Consider the following 20,135-nt stretch of genomic DNA (forward strand, 5'->3'; position numbering starts at 1 on the left):
TGAAAAAGCCCAGTATCTTTTAAACACCTTGCAAAACCGTATCGAAAAACCAGAACTCCTATTAGAATAAAGAAGATCCGTTTCAAATACTGAAATACTAAATAAGATGGATAACAATGTGTAAAAGGAGAAAAAGGAGCACGAAATTAGGTTAAAGGTGTGTGAAAGGAAGTAATAGAAGTGGAAAGAAATTGCAATTGAGTAGATTGGAAGTCTAACACAAAGGTGGGGTGAGGGGTGGTGGATGGTGAAGGGAAAAGGAATTATCTGTAGGATTGAGTGTAAGTATGTTTGAACACTTTTAAGGATTGTATGAAATGTATGTTTGTATGCTTGTATATTTGTAATATATGTGTATTAATGATGAATTATTTTAACAAGAAAAACAATTTAAAAAAATGAAAAAGCCCAGTGTTGGCGGTTGCGGCAACCCTTCCCAGTAGGTCTTGCCCAGTGAGGCAAGTCCCCGCCTTCCCACCGCTCTCAAAAACTCCTCCTGCTGGGTGCTTCCCCAGCGACCTGAGGCTCCGTCGTCTTGTCTCTCTCCACTCTGCCCTCTTCACTCCTCTGCATGTTCTGGGAGACCAGAGGGGAGCCTGAAACACCCAGGACTCTTCGCCAGCCTGACTCCTCTCTGCCTCTTGGGTCTCCCCCCTCTCCTGCCTTGGCTTCTGCCTCCGATTCTGGACTGCTCTCTGCCACCGACTCTCCCCGCTCACTAAGGCCTGTCGCCTCTTCTGCTTATGACACATCCTTGTGGGATGTAATCCACTGGGAGCAGTCAAGTATAGCATTCCTTGCAATGCTAGAGAAGACACGTGAGGGGATGTTTGGTCCAGCCAGCCGAAACTTCCTTGTTCCTCCTGGCTAGAGCATCCTTCCTTTTGCATGTGATGGAAGGTGGGCGGGGCCTCACCTGTCCAGGTAACAAAAGGACGAGTCACGCAGCCCACCTCTCTCGTTCCTCTTTCCCATCTTCCTTTCGTCCTGCTAGCCTGCAGTCACTAGGTAAATCTCCCTTATGGGATAGACCTGTTGGTATATGTTTGAAACTGCCTGCCTTCAAGGATCACATTGTGCTCTGCCTGATTGCGAGTAAACTTCTTTTATTGACTGTGAGTAAGATTGTGGCGTGCTCGTTTCGGCACTGGCAGTTCGTAAGCAAGTCAAAGTGCAAGTAGATAAATAGGTACCGCTCTGGCGGGAAGGTAAATGGCGTTTCCGTGCACTGCTCTGGTTCGCCAGAAGCGGCTTAGTCCTGCTGGCCACATGACCCGGAAGCTGTGTGCTGGCTCCCTCGGCCAGTAAAGCGAGATGAGCGCGCAACCCCAGAGTCGGCCACGACTGGACCTAATGGTCAGGGGTCCCTTTACCTAAGATTTGTGGCATTTTTATTCTTTCAAGAGGGATTCAAGGGAACTTACCAGGAACGTACAATTCAATCTGAGACAGACTGAATTGTGTATTAGTGAGAGGCTCACAGGAGCCTGCAGCCAGCTGTCTGCTGTGCATGTAAAAAGGGGAATGTAAACTCTGATAAGCAAAGGAACTTGCTAGCGCAAGTTAGGAAGGATATTAAAGGTAAAGGTAAAGGGACCCCTGACCATTAGGTCCAGTCGTGACCGACTCAGGGGTTTTGGCGCTCACCTCGCTTTATTGGCTGAGGGAGCCGGTGTACAGCTTCCGGGTCATGTGGCCAGCAGGACTAAGCCTCTTCCGGCGAACCAGAGCAGCGCACGGAAACGCCGTTTACCTTTGCACCAGAGTGGTACCTATTGATCTACTTGCACTTTGACATGCTTTCGAACTGCTAGGTGGGCAGGAGCAGGGGCCGAGCAACGGGAGCTCACCCCATTATGGGGATTTGAACCGCCGACCTTCTAATCGGCAAGTCCTAGGCTCTGTGGTTTAACCCACAGCGCCACCCGCGTCCCAGGAAGGATATTAATAAACAATATATCCTCCCCTACCACAATGAACATTCCCACACTCCTCCTCCTGGTCTTCTCCCTCTGATTACTCATGATCGTCCCACGGCCAATCCCTGGGATCTGAACCTTCTTCCTTGGGGGGGTCCCCCAGCTGGTTCCTCCCAGCATTCCTCTACATCCAGCCAGTCCACGACAGCTCCTCTCTCCCAGGAGGAAGGGGTTTCGAAGAGGCAGAGGCAGACCATCCCTACTTGGGGCTCGCGCCCTTAACCGCACCAGCTGAACCATTTCCCTTTGTGCCCCAACAAACACCGCCCAACCTGCATTCTCGCCTCCAGCTTCCTTACCGTGGAAGAAAGCAGCGTCTTCCCTCGGGTACCCCTTGGGCACGGGGACTTTGTTCTCCGTCTGGTTGTTGATGGTGTGAAGGACCTTGACGAGGGCTCGGGACCCGTACTGGGGAGGGGAAGGAGGGCGGAAAGGGTCAGGCGTCGGGGTGCAAACCCACCCCCCGTTGCCCCATCAAAATAAATCAATGAAACGCTTTGCAGCCCAGCAAATCAAGATTCTGCCCCAAGGAAAACTGTAATTCCATTGTGCGCTATTTGATCGTTCATATGTAGCATTGCTCTGTTTAGTACAGTGGTGCCTTGGTTCTCAAACGCCTTGGTACTCAAACAACTTGGAACCCAAACGCAGCAAACCCGGAAGTGTTCCGGTTTGCGAACTTTTTTCGGAAGCCGAACATGCTCCGTTTTGAGCGTTATGCTTCCATTTTGAGTGCCACACATCCCTTTAGAATGTTGCGCTGAGGTCTGCCTGTTTTTGCTATTTATTTTCCATTTTTTCCTTTTGCAGGTCTTTTTCGTTTTGTTTTTGTGACTGCGCGGAACCCAGTTCAGCTACTGATAGATTTATTGTGTGACTGCAGTCCATTGTTTATTGCTTTCATTTTATGGATCAATAGTCTCGTTAGATAGCAAAATTCATGTTCAATTGCTGTTATAGGGTTTGTTTTTAAAAGTCTGGAACAGATTAATCCATTTTGCATCACTTTCTATGGGGAAGCACGCCTTGGTTTTGGAACGCTTTGGTTTTGTAAAGGACTTCCGGAAAGGATTAATTTTGAGAACCAAGTACCACTGTACTCATTTTAGTCAGCCGTTAAAAGCTGCTTCCTGGGGTGTGGCTGTTGTCGCCTGCTGATAACTTCTAGGAGGTTGGTTATTTACTATTTCATTCTTTTTGTAAATTTGAAAAACAAACAAACTGCAAAGCGGTTTAGGAAAAGATAAAACAATGAAATGTAGAGAAACCACACAGCCATGCTTTAAAACACACATGAGCTAAAATGCTAAAACAGGTTAAAGTTGGCTCAACTTTCAAGGCATCTGGGTTAGGTTAAACGCACGTTCCCCCTGTAACGGTGTCATGTAAAATTCCTCCCATAGCCTTTAAAGGGAGCCTCTGCCAACATGGTGACTTCGAGATGTAGAACCCAAAAAGCAGAGAATCGTCTAGCCCAACCCTCTGCAGTGCAGCTGACGGCAGCCATTGGCGAAAACATCTGAGAGAGCTTCTAGGTTGGCGAAGGCTGCTTTATGGTGGCATGAGAGATTCTCTTGGACCAGCGGCCCCCCCAATTTTTCACTTCTTTCTCGACTTGCCCCTCACCTTATTCTCAAAGTTGTATTTGCTGAGGTCTCTCGATTCGGTCGCTCTCCTGTCTCCGTGAGTTAAGGCACCCTATTGAGAAGGGAAGAGAGAGAGAAAAGGAAAGGAAAGACGTTGAATATGTTTGCAGTAGCCTAGCCTGGCAGTCCCACCTTCTTGCACAGATCTGGAGTGCTGCTGCTGCCAACCGCTGCCAGGTATGCCCACCAGGGTCCCCTTAAACCCAGGATCTGGCCCTTTACGTTTTCTCTGTTAACTTTCACGGCGGTCTTAGAAAGTAGGTTCAGAATTATCCCCCAACACACACACCCAGCAGTGCAGAAAAGGGAAGAGGCCAGGGCAACATGAGGTTGCTTCAGTGAATTTGTGACTAAGATGATGATGATGATGATGATGATGATGATGATGATGATAATAATAATAATAATAATAATAATAATAATAATAATAATTTATTATTTATACCTCGCCCTTCTGGCTGGGTTTCCCCAGCCACTCTGGGTGGCTTTCAACAGAATATTAAAATACAATAGTCTGTTAAACATTAAAAGCTTCCCTAAACAGGGCTGCCTTCAGATGTCTTCTAAAAGTTTGGTAGTTGTTGTTCTCTTTGACATCTGATGGGAGGGTGCTTTACAGGGTGGGTGCCACCACCGAGAAGGCCCTCTGCCTGGTTCCCTGTAGCTTCACTTCTCCCAGGGAGGGAACCGCCAGAAGGCCCTCGGAGCTGGACCCCAGTGTCTGGGCAGAACGATGGGGGTGGAGATGCTCCTTCAGGTCTACTGGACGAAGACCGTTTAAGGCTTTCAAGGTCAGCCCCAACACTTTGAACTGTGCTCGGAAACGTACTGGGAGCCAATGAAGATGTCGTAGGAACACAGGAAGTTGCCTTATACTGAGTCAGCCCATGTCGGTCCACCTAAGGCAGTACTGAGAGAGGACCTGAACTGGGATACCTCCCAAAGTGGGTAATTCTCTTAACCACAAGGGCCGTGTTCCCTTCCAAGGGCCGCATTACAGCCAGAGATAAAAGAGGGTGGGGCAGGAAATGTAAATTTCCCATTCAAGAAAGTGTCGCAGGAAACCCCCCCCCCCATCATTCAGTTTGTACAAACTCGACTCACACACGACATACGCTACGCTTCTGTTATAAATTCATAGAAAATCAACCATACATCGGATCTGCACCGTCCCACTTTTATTTTACTCCATGAAGGAAGGACTACAAAATGGGAAAGGTTTGATACAGGGCAGCCATAATCCGTGAGCATCCCAGCACATCCACAGGAGCCCTGCCCAGTTGCTATGCCAACCCTGATGGTCCTAGACAGAAGACCATCAAGGTCACAAAGGACTTGCATATGGGAGTGGATTCAACATGGACTGGAACAAAGGACAATGATCAGATCTTCCCTCTGGGGGAAGATCCCCTTTGTCCTCTGGAAATGACTCATGGGGAGGGGGAAAGGAGGAACCAGCCAGGTGACAGGACACTCAGGTTACCACCACAACCCCTCCCTCAACCCCTCCTTTTTGTGATGTGTCAATGATGTCGACATGATGTAGTCGTGATGTAGTTTGGGGGATTAGTAACTAATAAAAGTTGGGGTCTTCTTTTGTACTGGGCTTCCATTTTGTTTCACCTGGTGGCAGGTGGGAGTCCTGTCGTGACAGTCTTCAATAAAGCCTACTGGCTGCTGTTTTGCTCTGGTATTCCTGGCTGGTGTCCTTGCTTTTTTGTCCAAGGGAGCCCTCGGATTTCTCCGTTAACACGTCCAAAGGGCCCATCTTGTTTCCCAGAGCAGCCCGTCGAATGTTTCCCAGATCTCCACAAGCACAGCGACGAAGGGCACATCACTCCAGGTCATAGCTGTCAACGTTTCCCTTTTTTAAGGGAAATTCCCTTATTCCGAATAGGATTCCTCGCAAGAAAAGGGGAAAGTTCAAACGGCCCCAGGAACCCTTCCGCGGAAGGGGCAAACCAAGACTTACAAGGCTCTCCAGGCGTTTGGCCACAATGGAAGCGAACCGTCTTTCGCCGGCCAGTTCGGAGATGAGGAAGATGTATTCCGGAGCAGAAACCTGGTTGGAGCGGTGCGTCCGACCTGGAAGGAAACCCCAAACAGGGAAGGTTAGCTCTCAACGCCCCCTACAGCGAGGGGTGGGGCAGCCAGCGATGTAACACCCGGGCCGACCCAGTTGGTTTGGGGACGCAGCCGGAGAAGGCAGAGGCTGTGGTCCCAAACATACAGTGGGCTTCCTGGCCAAGTGGGGAATCTGAGCTCTATCCACTAGAGTGGTACCTTGGTTCTCAAAATCCGTTCCAACTCCCAAAACCATTCAAAAACCAAGGCGCGGCTTCCGATTGGCTGCACTCAATCAGAAGCCGCAGGAGATGTTCGGCTTCCAAAAAACGTCCGCAAACCGGAACGCTTTGAGGTGTTCGGGAGCCGATTTGTTTGGGAGCCAAGCCGTTCGAGAACCAAGGTACCACTGTATTTCCTACATAATCAAGTGATTTTTGAAGGAATAATTTCTTTTCCTGCTGAACGCAGGGTACCTTTGTTCCATTGTTAGAGGATTAAGAGATGAGCTTTCCATTAAGATCCTATCTGCAAATGTTTTAGCAGCAGGAGTGAGGGGCAGGCGGGGCTCGCCCACCTAGGGAGCACATCTAGGAGAAGGAAAGCTCTGATCCTAAACCTCCGCTGCCTTGCGCGATATCTACGCGAGAAGAAAAGGCTCTGGAGTAAACCCTTCACAAATCTGGAGCAGAGTCCCTACGGCGGTCGGATGGCACCTTGTACAACTCCTTCCGGCAACTCCAGCTGCCAAGCTGGTGCCAAATGTCTTGCTCTGCTTTCCTTTGGACCCCATCAGCGAGGTTGAGAGGGGGGTCTTGTCGTCTGGGCAGCTCAGGACCTCCAGACACGCTGCCCAGGCTTGCACCCTAAGGAGGTCACTTTGGCACTGCACAAAACCACCGCCAGCCCTTGTTTCAGATTGGAGAAGCATTGAAACGAGAGACGAGCTTTCTTGGGCATCTGTGCTGTGCTTCCTGCTCACCAAACTGCTGGATGGCTCGATCGGCGCTCCAAGGCAGCTCTAACGTCATGTGGACGCGCCTCTTCTGATTCTTTACCCGTCTGTCCGCTTGGAGAGAAATCCCTGAGCTGGAGGCCTCGGATATTATTGCTATGAGCTGGGGGACAGAGAGAGGGAGAAAGCAGGGGTGGGTGGGATGTGAGTATAAGTACAGTGGTACCTCGGTTTAAGTACCGTATTTTTTGCACCATAACACTCACTTTTTTCCTCCTAAAAAGTAAGGGGAAATGTCTGTGCGTGCTATGGAGGGAATACTTACTGGTGGCATGCCTACGGATTTTCCTCCTCTAAAAACTATGTGCGTGTTATAGAGTGAAAAATACGGTACTTAATTCGTTCTGGAGGTCCATTCTTAACTTGAAACTGTTCTTAACCTGAAGCGCCACTTTCGCTAATGGGGCCTCCTGCTGCCGCCGCACCGCTGAAGCACGATTTCTGTTCTCATCCTGAAGCAAAGTTCTTAACCCGAGGTACTATTTCTGGGTTAGCAGAGCGGGACCACTGCAGCCTTAGCCCTCTGGGCTCATCTCTCCACTCCCCTCGCTCCCCACCCACCCTGGCACCCTGCTTGCCCCTCCAAGCCCTGCCTGGCGCTCACTTTGTCTCCGTTCATAAAACGCTCCTTCTCCTTGAGGTTCACATGGTCGATGGAAAGGCATTGCTCAGCTCGCGACTCGAAGACAACGGAGCCATCTGGCCGCCGCACCAGGCGCCCTTTGCGGCCGGTCATCTGTGTGAGCGAGGGGACAGAAAAGAAAAGGCTGTTATAGCTGGGAGGCCACTATTATTATTATTATTATTATTATTATTATTATTATTATTATTATTATTATTAATTATTATTATTATTATTATTACTACTCTCATTATTATTTATTGAATTTGTATACCACCCTATACCCGGCGGTCTCAGGGCAGTTCACAAAATCAAGACATAAAACCACAAAATACATAATCAAGACAAAAACAACAACCCAATAGCCCCCCCCCCCAAAAAAAACACATTTTAAAAGGGCATGGGATGTAAATCGGCTCAGATCAACCAAAGGCCTGGTTAAAAAGGAACATTTTTTCCTGGTGCCTAAAAGTATATAATGAAGGCGCCAGGTGAACTTTCCTAGGGAGATGTAAATCGGCTCAGATCAACCAAAGGCCTGGTTAAAAAGGAACGTTTTTTCCTGGTGCCTAAAAGTATATAATGAAGGCGCCAGGTAATCTTTCCTAGGGAGAGTGTTCCACAGATGGGGAGCCACTGCAGGGAAGGCCCCGTTCTTGTGTTGCCACCCTCCGGACCTCTCAAGGAGGAGGCACGCGAAGGAGGGCCTCAGAAGATGATCTCGGGGTCCAGGCAGGTTCATATGGAAAGAGGCGATGCTTGAGGTACTGCGGTCCTGAGCCATTTAAGGCTTTATAGGTCAAAACCAGCACTTTGAATTGGAACCGGAAACTAATCGGTAGCCAGTGCAGTCGGACCGGGATCGGTGTAATAGGCTCAAACCGTCTTGCCCTCCGGTGAGCGACCTGGCCACTGAATTCTGCACTGGCTGAAGTTTCCGAACCGTCTTCAGAGGCAGCCCTACGTAGAACGCACTGCAGTAATCTAACCTTGAGGTTACCAGAGCACAGACAACAGGAGTTAGGCTATCCCTGTCCAGACAGGGGCGTAGCTGGGCCCCCAGCCGAAGTTGATGGAAGGCGCTCCGGGCCACTGAGGCCACCTGAGCCTCGAGCGACAGCAAAGGATCCAGGAGGACCCCCAAGCTACGAACCTACTCCTTCAGGGGAAGTGTGACCCCACCAAGAGCCAGCCATCTGGTCTAGGGAACCCCCCACTAACAGTAAAAGGTAAAGGGACCCCTGACCATTAGGTCCAGTCGTGGCCGACTCTGGGGTTGCGGCGCTCATCTCATTTTACTGGCCGAGGGAGCCGGCGTACAGCTTCCGGGTCATGTGGCCAGCAGGACTAAGCCGCTTCTGGCGAACCAGAGCAGCGCACGGAAACGCCGTTTACCTTCCTGCCGGAGTGGTACCTATTGATCTACTTGCACTCTGACGTGTTTCGAACTGCTAGGTTGGCAGGAGCAGGGACTGAGCAACGGGAGCTCACCCCGTCGCCGACCTTCTGATCGTCAAGTCCTAGGCTCTGTGTTTTAACCCACAGCGCCACCCTTGTCCCCACTAACAGAGCCTCAGTCTAATCTGGACTGAATTTCTGTTGGCTCTCATCCAGCCCATTACCGAGGCAAGAGACTGGTCCAACTTTATCATTATTATCGTCGTCGTTGGCCTGCTGCCACCCACCTCTGCCACATGCTCCGGGCCCCCAAAGTGATCGATCAGTTCGTCCAAGGTGTTGAGAGGTAGTTCTTTGCCCAGCGCCTCCGCCTTGGCCAGGAGGTCCTGTTTCATCTTCTCGACGTTCTCCAGCATGACAGTGCCGTACAGCTCCTTCTGGGAGTTTTGCAAAGAGGTGTTGCCTGCGCAGAGAGAGAAGAAGTTTGTTTCTCCCTCTCTCCTGGTGGTAGAACTCGTGGGGACGCCCAAGGATGTGAAACTGTTGGGAGTATTCAGCATTGGGGGGGGGGGGAAGGAAGGATTTCTCCATGCAGCTCAGAGTTAAACCATGGGCTTCCTTTTACAAGGGGGCATAGCTGTGGACTTACAGATTTGAAAATAAGGGACCAACAGCCAAAATAAGGGATTTTCCAAACACAGGTAGGTTCGACTTCTGAGCCCCTCCAGGCCAAAGACAGAAAGCCCAGCCAGCAGCCAAACGAAGCCTCAAGCGGAGGTTCCCACAGCACAGCAACCCAGGAAAGGGGATGCAGCCACGACTGGACCTAATGGTCAGGGGTCCCTTTACCTTTACTTATATGTTGGAAGCTGCTTAGAGTGGCTGGGGGCAACCCAGTCAGATGGGCGGGGTACAAATAATGAGATTATTATTATTATTAGGTCCAGTCATGGCCGACTCTGGGGTTGCAGCGCTCATCTCGCTTTATTGGCCAAGGGAGCCGGCGTACAGCTTCCGGGTCATGTGGCCAGCAGGACTAAGCCGCTTCTGGCGAACCAGAGCAGCGCACGGAAACGCCATTGACCTTCCCGCCAGAGCGGTACCCGTTTATCTACTTGCACTTTGAAGTGCTTTCAAACTGCTAGGTTGGCAGGAGCAGGGACCGAGCAACGGGAGCTCACCCCGTCGCAGGGATTCAAACCGCCGACCTTCTGATCGGCAAGTCCTAGGCTCTGTGGTTTAACGCACAGCGCCACCCGCGTCCCTTTGGGTGAGATTAAAGATGACAGCAATTAACAATGGCGGTAAGAAAGCCCAAACAACCCCTCACCCCGATCGTCACAAGCGTAACCGTTGAAGATCACGTCGTCGTTTTCGAACAGGGACTCCGGGGACGAGTTGAAATCGCTCTCCATCCCTCCTTCGGAATCAGAGCTGCTGTCGGAGCTGATCTTGATGACGCTGCTGCTGGTGACGTCGCAACTTTTGGGGAACTTGGCCCCACGGCCCTTCTGCTTCCCTGGAATAAAAGGAGGTGCAGGGCGGGAAAGTGAGTGGGGGAGGCCGCTGAGAGAGAGGGGAGCCTCGGGGCAGACGGAAGGGAGGGAAGGGGCTATCGGAAAGGGGGAAGGAAAGCCCAGTTCCCACTACAGCTCCATGCAAAATAATCCCCGCATGAAAACATCTAGCATGTCAGGACTGAAGCCTTTTCACCCTGCTTTTCTACATGTAGGCTCCTGGAAGATGACCCTTGTGGTATCTTCCAGCTCTGAAATTCTACGTTACATTGCAGGTACCCCAACTCCCTGCAATGCAGTTCAACTCCCTGCAATACAGCAATCAAAGTTGAAAGAATCTGTGGCAGGAGACCACCCGAACTCTCTTTCAAAACCTCCAGCGAAGCAGAGACCGCCACCTTCCGAGGGAGGCCCATCTTGGGCTTTTACTGCCAGAAAGTTCTTCCTGAAGCTGAGTCACAATCTCTCGTCATTTGGGTCCGTCAGCCCCCTGGAGCTGCAGAAAGCAAGCTTGCTCCCCACTTTCACGTGACGGTCCTTCGGATATCTGAAGGTGGCTATCCTATCTCCTCTCGGCCTCCTCTTTCCCAGGCTAAACATGTCCAGCTCCTTCGACCGCTCCTCATCAGGCTTGGCTTCCAGACCCTTGATCGCTTTGGTTTGCCTTCCTCTGCACACATTTAGAGACACCTAGGGCAAAGACCTGTGTGTGTGTGTGTGTGTGTGTGTGTGTGTGTGCTGGATGGAAACCAACTTGATTCCAAAAAATGAATAAAATAAATCCATTTAGGAGGTGGAGGAGGGAGGGAGGGAGGAGGCTACATTCTAAGTCCACGACCACCAGGGCAATTAAACACATGCCTGGGAGTCCCTGCTGCAAAGGAGTAGAAAAGATAAATACAGTAGTGCCTTGGTTCTCAAACGCCTTGGCTCCCAAACGCCGAAAACCCGGAACTGTTTCGGTTTTCAAACGTTTTTTGGAAGCAGAGCTGTTGGCTATTGTTTCTGGGACACCTGCACTAATCAGAAGCCGTTTTCGAACATTTTGGAAGTCAAACGGACTTCCGGAAGGCATTAAGTTTGGCGCTTTTGTATTTGCTCTTTATTTTGCATTTTTGTTTTTGAGGCTTTTTCGGTTCATTTGTTTCTGTGACTGCGTGGAACCTAGTTCAGCTACTGATTGATTGATTGATTGTGTGACTGCGGAAATGGATAATCCAAACAATGAGTATCATCAGTGCAGGTAAGAAGAATTTTTTTTTTCAATTTCATCATCTACAATATGGTCTTATTTATTTTATAGCGCAGTACGTTGATTACTGCTTTCATTTTATGGATCGATGGTCTCGTTGGAAGGCAAAATTCACGTTAAATTGCTGTTTTTGGGGTTGTTTTTAAAAGTCTGGAACGGATCAATCCGTTTTGCGTTCCTTTCTATGGGAAAGCGCGCCTTGGTTTTGAAACGCTTTGGTTTTGGAACGGACTTCCGGAACGGATTAAGTTTGAGAACCAAGGTACCAGTGTAGAAATAAAGAAACAGAAAGAAATAGAAAGAAAAGGGAGATGGGGTGGCGAAAGACCACGAGTGGAGGCTGGCGATGGGGAGAGGGGGAAGGGAAGCAAGGGAAGAAATGGGGAGGGGGGGCGCGGCAGACAGCGACTGCACCGCAAGGAGGGTGTGGGGGGGAGAGGGGATGAGGTTTCAGGAGGGGAGGGGAGAGCGCCGGGGGTCGGGGTCTTACGTTTTCTCTTAATGCCAGTTCCTCTCTCTCTTTTTCGTTTGGTTGAAGGAAAGTGCTTCTTAATTAGTGAGAGGAAGACGCCTCTGAAAAGAGTCGGGAGATGCAGAGATTTTACTCTTAACGGCCAGGAGGAGCCAAACCGTCGCTGACTGTATTTATTTATTTAAAAAAGAAAAGAGGTAAACCCAAAGGGGAAGGGCACAGAAACTGAACGAAACACGGAAGCAAAACAGAAACACCCAAACAACCCCCCAAAAAAACAACCTGTTCGGGATTGGATGTGATGCTACAAGCATCCCGCCATTCGGCTTCCTTCTGACAGCCCATTGGCTGAGCTGGTGTGACGTCACAGAATGTTCGGGAGTTCTAATACGAAGGCCGGGCAATGGAGGGATTGTGGCAGGTTTGCTGAGCAAATCAGAAGCTGCCTTTGGAAGGGGGGGGGGTTGTGCCCAGTAGTTATAAGGAGCTTAGGAGTCATACTGGTTTTGGGGAGCAGAGAGGGAAGAGAGATATTGGGGTTGGGGGCGGGCAGTGAGTGTGGCTGACAGAAAACAGCTTGGGCCATGAAATTTCCGCACACCAGATTGCAAATAAAAATCTGATTTGTTTATTTTTTTGGAACCCGCCCTTTGCTTACGGTCAGGGAACTGCCATCGGCTTAGAGGCGAGAAATAGAAGGTCAGTTGGGTTACAGGGAGCCTCTGAAAATCTTGCGAAGCAGTTCCTCCTCTGGAGAGGAGGAAAGTCCCAGAGGATGCTAGTGAGAGTCTTAATGCCGCTCCTGAGCAAGACGGAGAGGGGGAAAGGACGCCCTTCCTACCACCCATCCTGCGCAGTAATCTGAGGCGCAGGGAGGGGCGGAAACGGATCGGGGTAACGAAATTTTTATGTTGGGGGAGGTACAAAAAAAGACCACTCCCGGATTCTGCTAGCGACTGAGCCAGACATGAGCCTTGAGGCTCTCCACTGTAAATAGTCTACACCAAAATAAAGCCTGTAAAACACAGGTCGGAGTCCTGCCTGCTTACTCTCTAGCAACTGCAACAGCACCTGACACTTAAAGGTAAAGGGACCCCTGACCATTAGGTCCAGTTGTGGCCGACTCTGGGGTTGCAGCGCTCATCTCGCTTTATTGGCCAAGGGAGCCGGCGTACAGCTTCTGGGTCATGTGGCCAGCAGGACTAAGCCGCTTCTTGCGAACCAGAGCAGCACACAGAAACGCCGTTTACCATCCAGCCGGAGCGGTACCTATTTATCTACTTGCACTTTGACGTGCTTTCGAACTGCTAGGTTGGCAGGAGCAGGGACCGAGCAACGGGAGCTCACCCCGTTGCTGGGATTCGAACCGCCGACCTTCTGATCGACAAGTCTGCCCCAAAATAAAGCCTGTAAAACACAGGTCGGAGTCCTGCCTGCTTGCTCTAGAGCAACCGCAACTGCACCTGACACTTATGGTCTGGGAAAAACAAGTCTGACTTGGGGCGATGCATTTATGTGACCAAGAATATCCAAAAGGGCGAGAGACTTGACACGTGGATAGGGTAAAAAAATAAAATCAGGGAGGGGGAGATGGGAAAAGTAAGGAGGGACGCATGGACAAATGAGGGGGGGGGGTCACTTGATGCAAATGGGGGCAAAACAGGGGCTTCTATGGGTACGCACCTCGCCCCAATCTCACCCGACGCTACCCCGCCCCGCTCCCGGGACATGAAGGCTTGTCAGCGAGACCGGTAGTGAGCGCATGAGCTTGGATGAGAACAAACACTCCCCGCTCCCCCCCCCCAAATTATTTTGATAATGTAGAAGCAGAACCCAGCCAGCATTCATTTATAAAGGGGAGATGGGGGTTAGGAAAGAGGAAAGGGTTAGAACCGACAGTGAGAACCTCGGGGCAGGCATATCGCATGCGGCCCCAGCAGATATTCTTATTAAGCGCTGCCACTGTTTTATAATAATAATAATAATAATAATCTCATTATTTGTACCCCGCCCATCTGACTGGGTTGCCCCCAGCCACTCTAAGCAGCTTCCAACATATAAGTAAAGGTAAAGGGACCCCTGACCATTAGGTCCAGTCGTGGCCGACTCTGGGGTTGCAGTGCTCATCTCGCTTTATTGGCCGAGGGAGCCGGCGTACAGCTTCCAGGTCATGTGGCCAGCAGGACTAAGCCGCTTCTGGCGAACCAGAGCAGCGCACAGAAACGCCGTTTACCTTCCCGCTGGAGCGGTACCTATTTATCTACTTGCACTTTGATGTGCTTTCGAACTGCTAGGTTGGCAGGAGCAGGGACCGAGGAACGGGAGCTCACCCCGTTGTGGGGATTCGAACCGCCGGCCTTCTGATCAGCAAGTCCTAGGCTCTGTGGTTTAACCCACAGCGCCACCCGCGTCCCGATGCTTCCAACATATATAAAAGCATAAAATAACATTTGACCCTAAAAAGCTTCCCCTATGCAGGGCTGCCTTCAGATGTCTTCTAAAGGTTGCATAGTTACTCATTTCCTTGATAACGGATGGGAGGGCACCACCACCGAGAAGGCCCCGCTTCCTTGCTTCCCAGCCCAGTTGAGAGAGCTTGGGGGTGGGGCAGCGGCCAGCCTCCAAAATGCTGCAGCGAGAAACAGGCCCTCCTTCCCCGGATGCGCACAAACTCACTCGGCAGCAGATACGAAGCAGGTCAGTTGCCCCTCGCTCTCGTCCAGGACCTCCCGGGTTCGGGCCTCGCCTGTCGACTGCAGGCCGATTACGACACACTGCGGATGTGGTGGGGGGAACCAAGAGAGCGTTTGTTTGGTAAAGATTCCGTGCGGCTCAGCTCCCCGTTTACAGGCGTTCACAAACCCGGAAGCGGCACTTTAAAAGGAGCACACGCACAAAACCAGCCCCGCAAAAAGAGTGGTTAGCGCAATCCCAGAATCCTTTGCGAGTGCAGTTTCACGAGCCTTTGCACCGAATTTTGAGAATTGGGAGTTTTAGCAGGAAGGTTTGGAGGGTGCTATTGTGGTGGAGTTTGATTTTTTTTAAAAGGGGTTTTCAATGGTTTCCAGAGGTTTAGCAGGCGTTTTCAGGCTTTGTCAATGGCGCCCCCAGATATATGCATATTTCACATAAACGCATGGTGCCTCTGAATGTAACCCCCACATAAATGGGGGTCACCTGGATCTCATTTCACACATAACAGAGAGAACAGTTATAGCAACAGATGAAAACTAAAAGGTGACAAGCGAAACTGGGGGTACAGTGGTTCCTTGGTTCTTGAACTTAATCTGTTCTGGGAGGATGTTCGACTCCCAAAACCGTTCAAAAACCAAGGCGCGGCTTCTGATTGGCTGCAGGAGCTTCCTGCACTCAAGCAGAAGCCGCATTGGACGTTCAGCTTCCGAAAAACGTTTGCAAACCAGAACACTCACTTCCGGATTTTTGGTGTTCGGGAGCCAAAATGTACGAGTACCAAGGCGTCCAAGAGCTAAGGTACGACTGCATTGCTTTTGTTTGTTACTATGCTAGGTATTTTTGTGGTTTTATAATGTGATCCTTGGATGACGGGAGGTATAAAAATTCAATTAAGTAACAATAATACCGTCGCATGTGGATCAAAATAACAAAGCCCAATTATAGAATATCAAAATTATCTGATTGTCAAGTCTAGTTCTAAATTGACCTTGCTTGGGTCGTCTTGAAAACAATGCCTCCACTTTATATGCAACAAAGAAATGCCAAACCATATTAAAAGGGTCTAGAGCAGGGGTCTGCAACCTTTAAGACAAAAAGAGCCACTTGGACCCGTTTCCGAAGAAAAAAAAACTGGGAGCCACAATCGGGCGGGAAGGTGACGTCGGGACGGTGCGTGACTAACGCACGCACCGCCCGCATACGACGTCACAGCCAGTACAGCGCCCGCCACAGTGGGGAGTGTCGGGGCGCACAATGCGCCTCCTCCCCTCGCTAGTATCTGCCCCAGAGCCGCGGCAAAGGTGTAAAAGAGCCACATGCGGCCCCCGGAGCCGTGGGTTGCTGACCCCTGGTCTAGAGGTTCTAGCCCTGGTCAAAATCTCAAATGATGAGCATTTTCTTCCATTACAGATACCCTCCAGAATGAGTGGTAAGGTAAAGGTACCCCTGCCCGTACGGGCCAGTCTTGCCAGACTCTAGGGTTGTGCGCCCATCTCACTCAAGAGGCCGGGGGCCAGCGCTGTCCGGAGACACTTCCGGGTCACGTGGCCAGCGTGACATCGCTGCTCTGGCGAGCCAGAGCCGCACACGGAACGCCGTTTACCTTCCCGCTAGTAAGCGGTCCCTTTTTATCTACTTGCACTTTGACGTGCTTTCGAACTGCTAGGTTGGCAGGCGCTGGGACCGAACGACGGGAGCGCACCCCACCGCGGGGATTCGAACCGCCGACCATGCGATCGGCAAGTCCTAGGCGCTAAGGTTTTACCCACAGCGCCACCCGCGTCCCCTAGCCCTGGTTCTAGCCCTGGTCAAAATCTCAAATGCTGGGCATTTTCTTCCATTACAGATACCCTCCAGAATGAGTGGTACCAAGGGTCAAATTTTCGGCCGAGCTGCAATTACTACTTGAGCTTCCAGGATCGTATACCCAGACTACTCTTTCGACAAAACCGGTTATCGTCAAAAATATCCGGCAGCATTAATGTTGGGCGAGAAACGATAGTTTCTTTAGGAGGTGTGGTATCTCAGCACCGCCAGCAAACATCCAGCTCATCGAAGACTTTTGGGAAATTCTCTCTCTGTCTTACCTTGCCCTTGTTCAATTCCTCCTTCGCCAACTCGACGAGACGCCGGACCTTTGCAGCAATGCAGAGGTACTTGAAGAAGCGCTGGTGGGCGGACCAGAACTGACCCCACAAAGACTTTCGGGACTCTAAGCCTATCAGGTCGGCAGCTTTCTGGAAAACCCCCAGGGCCTCTGCCCACTAGAGAGAGAGAAATTAATTTTTCTGTTTTACCATTTAAAGTACAGTGGTACATAATATAATGTTTGAGGATTGGGAAAGATTGTGGAAGAAAGGGGTCAAGTTCACCGCATGTACTTTGTTAAAGGAAAATATAATGAAAATGATGTATAGGTGGTATTTGACTCCTGCAAAATTAGCAGAGATATATCAAAATTGTGACAATATATGTTGGAAATGTAAAGAAAAGGAAGGAACCTTTTATCATATGTGGTGGACCTGTCCCAGCGTGAAAGACTTCTGGGAAAAGATGTATAATAAATTGAAAAAAATGTTGAAATATAGATTTATAAAGAAACCAGAGGCCTTTATTCTTGGAATAACAGGTTTGGAACTGCCCAAGAAAGATGTTAAATTATTTTTGTATGCCACAACTGCTGTCTGTATTTTGTTAGCTAAAAAGACCAGGAGGAGGAGGAGTATCAGGAAGAGTGGAATAAATTTAATGATTATTTAGTTAAATTTGTTAAGTTAAACTAACTGAAAATAGCTTGCAGATACTTAATGGGCTTAGGATTTTATTTATGTTAAGTGATGAATTAATATGTTTAATTCCGTAAGGTGAAGATCTAAGGATGTTAATGTTTAAGTTAAATTTCATAAAAATTGGGATTTGGAAAACTGTTAAAAAGATATGCAATGAAATTCAACCAAGGGGAAGCGAGGAAGTCACTTAACAAAGTTAATAACTGTAATTTTTAATAAGGCTATGATTTATGTTTGTTTGTCTTGTGTGTTTGTTTGTTTGTTTATAATATTGTGAAAACTAATAAATTTTTTTGGGGGGGAATGAAAGTACAGTGTTACCAAGGCTGCAGGAAGCACTTAACGCTCCAGAAATTTTAACCCTCGCGTAAACATCCCTGCTTACCAGCTGAGCCGCCTTGTTGTAGACAAGCTTGTACTCTGGGTCCAGTGGGATTTCCTCGATCCTGAAGGTGACCCCTGAAAAGCTGAGCTGCCGAGCGATGTACATCCCACTCACTTTCATGTCCATGGCGACAATCTCCATTGCACCGACACCCCTGCGGGGGAGACCAAAGCAGTGGTTGAGGAAGAGGGAAGACGGCCGAACTTCAGAACAAGGCTCCCCGCCCGCCTCTGTCCATGCCCATCAAACCATCATGGCTCAAAAGGTGATGTTTGTTTGCTTCCGATCGCTTGTAACCCACAATTCAATTTCACAATTCAATCAGTTTATTACAGTCATAGACCAGCAGTCAGAGAATACAATATTAAGTGGACAAAAAAACAAAACTGATAATTAAAACAGATAAAAACTAAAAACAAATAAAAACATTCAGTAAAACAGACAATTAAAACAATGTACAACAGTGAATTTAGACACACTGTGCAACAATAAACTATCCCAGGGAGTTGACTCAGAGTCACCCATGGAACCGGGTTTGGGGATTTTCATGCCGGACTATTTTGAGTTGGGCGATGGTCAGCGTCTACAGATTTGCACACAGAATCTGCCGACCATCCAGGTCTTCGCCTAACAGCAAAAGGTCAAATTTTTGCTTTTGTGGGAGGTCGGTGAGCCTCACCATTAGGGGATCAATGAACTTACTGCGTGCCTCTTCGTAAAAGGGACATTTAAAGAATAAGTGTAAGCTTGTAACCCACTTTTTCCAAGTGAGGGTGTGCAAACGCTCGCAAAATTCACTGAAAAAAATTGTGCAGCGGAAAAGGAAGAGGCTAGGAAATACTACTCCTTGAGAACAACGCTCCGCAGCCCCAAACAGCCTGAAGCAAAATAAGATTTGAAGGGAGTTTCCTACGTGCTTCCTGGTTTCAACTAACCGCAACTTGTTGCTACGTGCAAACCAGAAACCGTGGTTATGTAAACCACGGTTTATAGAGACAACTACAGTGGCACCTCGCAAGACGAATGCCTCGCAAGACAAAAAACTCGCTAGACGAAAGGGTTTTTTGAGCTGCTTCGCAAGACGATTTTCCTTGTGGGCTTGCTTTGCAAGACGGAAACGTCTTGCAAGTTTGTTTCCTTTTTCTTAACACCGTTAATACAGTTGCAACTTGACTTTGAGGAGCAACTCATAGAACGCGGTGTGGTAGCCTTTTTTGAGGTTTTTAAAGACTTTGGTGATTTTTGAAGCTTTTCCAAAACTTTCCCGACACCGTGCTTCGCAAGACGAAAAAAATCGCAAGACGACAAAACTCGCGGAACGAATTAATTTCGTCTTGTGAGGCACCACTGTACCTAGGTCGAGAAACCACAGGTTGATCTAAACTTCCTTCCGTAAACTTTCACTTGAACCAAACACAGTTTGTCCTCGGCCAAACTAACCAGAAACCAAAATAACTTTGTTGGTAAGCGAGGTCGGGAATATGTCAGGTCTGCAGTTCAGGTTGGGTTTAAAAATTGTTGAGTCTGTTCACTTGTATAATTCGAAATTCTCACAGTGATGGGAAGAAACGAAGGAGATGGAAAATCACCACCGCTTCCCCAAACATACCGCTTCTCGATGGCCGATAGGAAGTCATCAAATGATCGGAAAGGGGTCCCTTCTCCCCAAATACCCAGCCGGCTCATGTAAATCATGTTCTTTGGCTCGGAGGCACCTGTCAAGAGCACAAGATGCTTAGAGGTCAGGAAAAGTTTGGTGCAACCTGACCAATCACTACCTCTAATACCCCTCCACCGAATCCCCTTCTTTCCTCTCCAAATCACCCGTTTTCTCCTGCTTGCATGTTTGGCATCACTCTTGACTCCTCCCATGCAATCTTGTGACTCTTGTTTTACTTTGAGGTTGAATACTGTCAAAAGTACCGTTTTGGGAGGACAGGGGGCGGGCAGGTGTGGAGGACTCCCTGGTCCTGAATGGGGTAACTGTTCCCCTGAAGAACCAGGTCCGCAGCCTGGGAGTTGTTTTGAACTCACAGCTGTCCATGGAGGTGCAGGTCAGTTCTGTGTCCAGGGCAGCTGTTTACCAGCTGCATCTGGTACACAGGATGAGACCCTCTGTGCCCACAGAATGCCTTGCCAGAGTGGTCCATGCTCTGGTTATCTCCCACTTGGACTACTGCCATGCGCTCTCTGTGGGGCTACCTTTGAAGATGACCTGGAAACTACAAGTAATCCAGAATGCGGCAGCCAGACTGGGGACTGGGAGAGGCCGTAAAGACCATATAACACCGGTACTGAAAGA

General features: G+C 49.3%; 1 protein-coding gene across 3 annotated transcripts in view; it reads right to left on the reverse strand.

The window, feature by feature from the left end:
- The window catches only part of SBNO2 (strawberry notch homolog 2), a 113,245-nt gene that overhangs the window by 15,252 nt on the left and 77,858 nt on the right, over positions 1-20,135 (reverse strand). For all 3 annotated transcript variants that reach the window (XM_053372770.1, XM_053372769.1, XM_053372772.1), the window contains 12 exons: positions 19,443-19,548; positions 17,834-17,987; positions 16,747-16,923; positions 14,642-14,739; positions 11,984-12,066; positions 10,055-10,243; positions 9,012-9,187; positions 7,309-7,440; positions 6,672-6,807; positions 5,598-5,710; positions 3,606-3,677; positions 2,279-2,387 (listed from right to left, as the gene is read on the reverse strand). In XM_053372770.1, the coding sequence (XP_053228745.1) occupies positions 2,279-2,387; positions 3,606-3,677; positions 5,598-5,710; positions 6,672-6,807; positions 7,309-7,440; positions 9,012-9,187; positions 10,055-10,243; positions 11,984-12,066; positions 14,642-14,739; positions 16,747-16,923; positions 17,834-17,987; positions 19,443-19,548 (1,545 nt within the window). The remainder of the gene's footprint in view (positions 1-2,278; positions 2,388-3,605; positions 3,678-5,597; positions 5,711-6,671; positions 6,808-7,308; positions 7,441-9,011; positions 9,188-10,054; positions 10,244-11,983; positions 12,067-14,641; positions 14,740-16,746; positions 16,924-17,833; positions 17,988-19,442; positions 19,549-20,135) is intronic.

Source organism: Podarcis raffonei, chromosome 18 (assembly GCF_027172205.1).
Source record: "Podarcis raffonei isolate rPodRaf1 chromosome 18, rPodRaf1.pri, whole genome shotgun sequence".
NCBI lineage: Eukaryota > Metazoa > Chordata > Lepidosauria > Squamata > Lacertidae > Podarcis > Podarcis raffonei.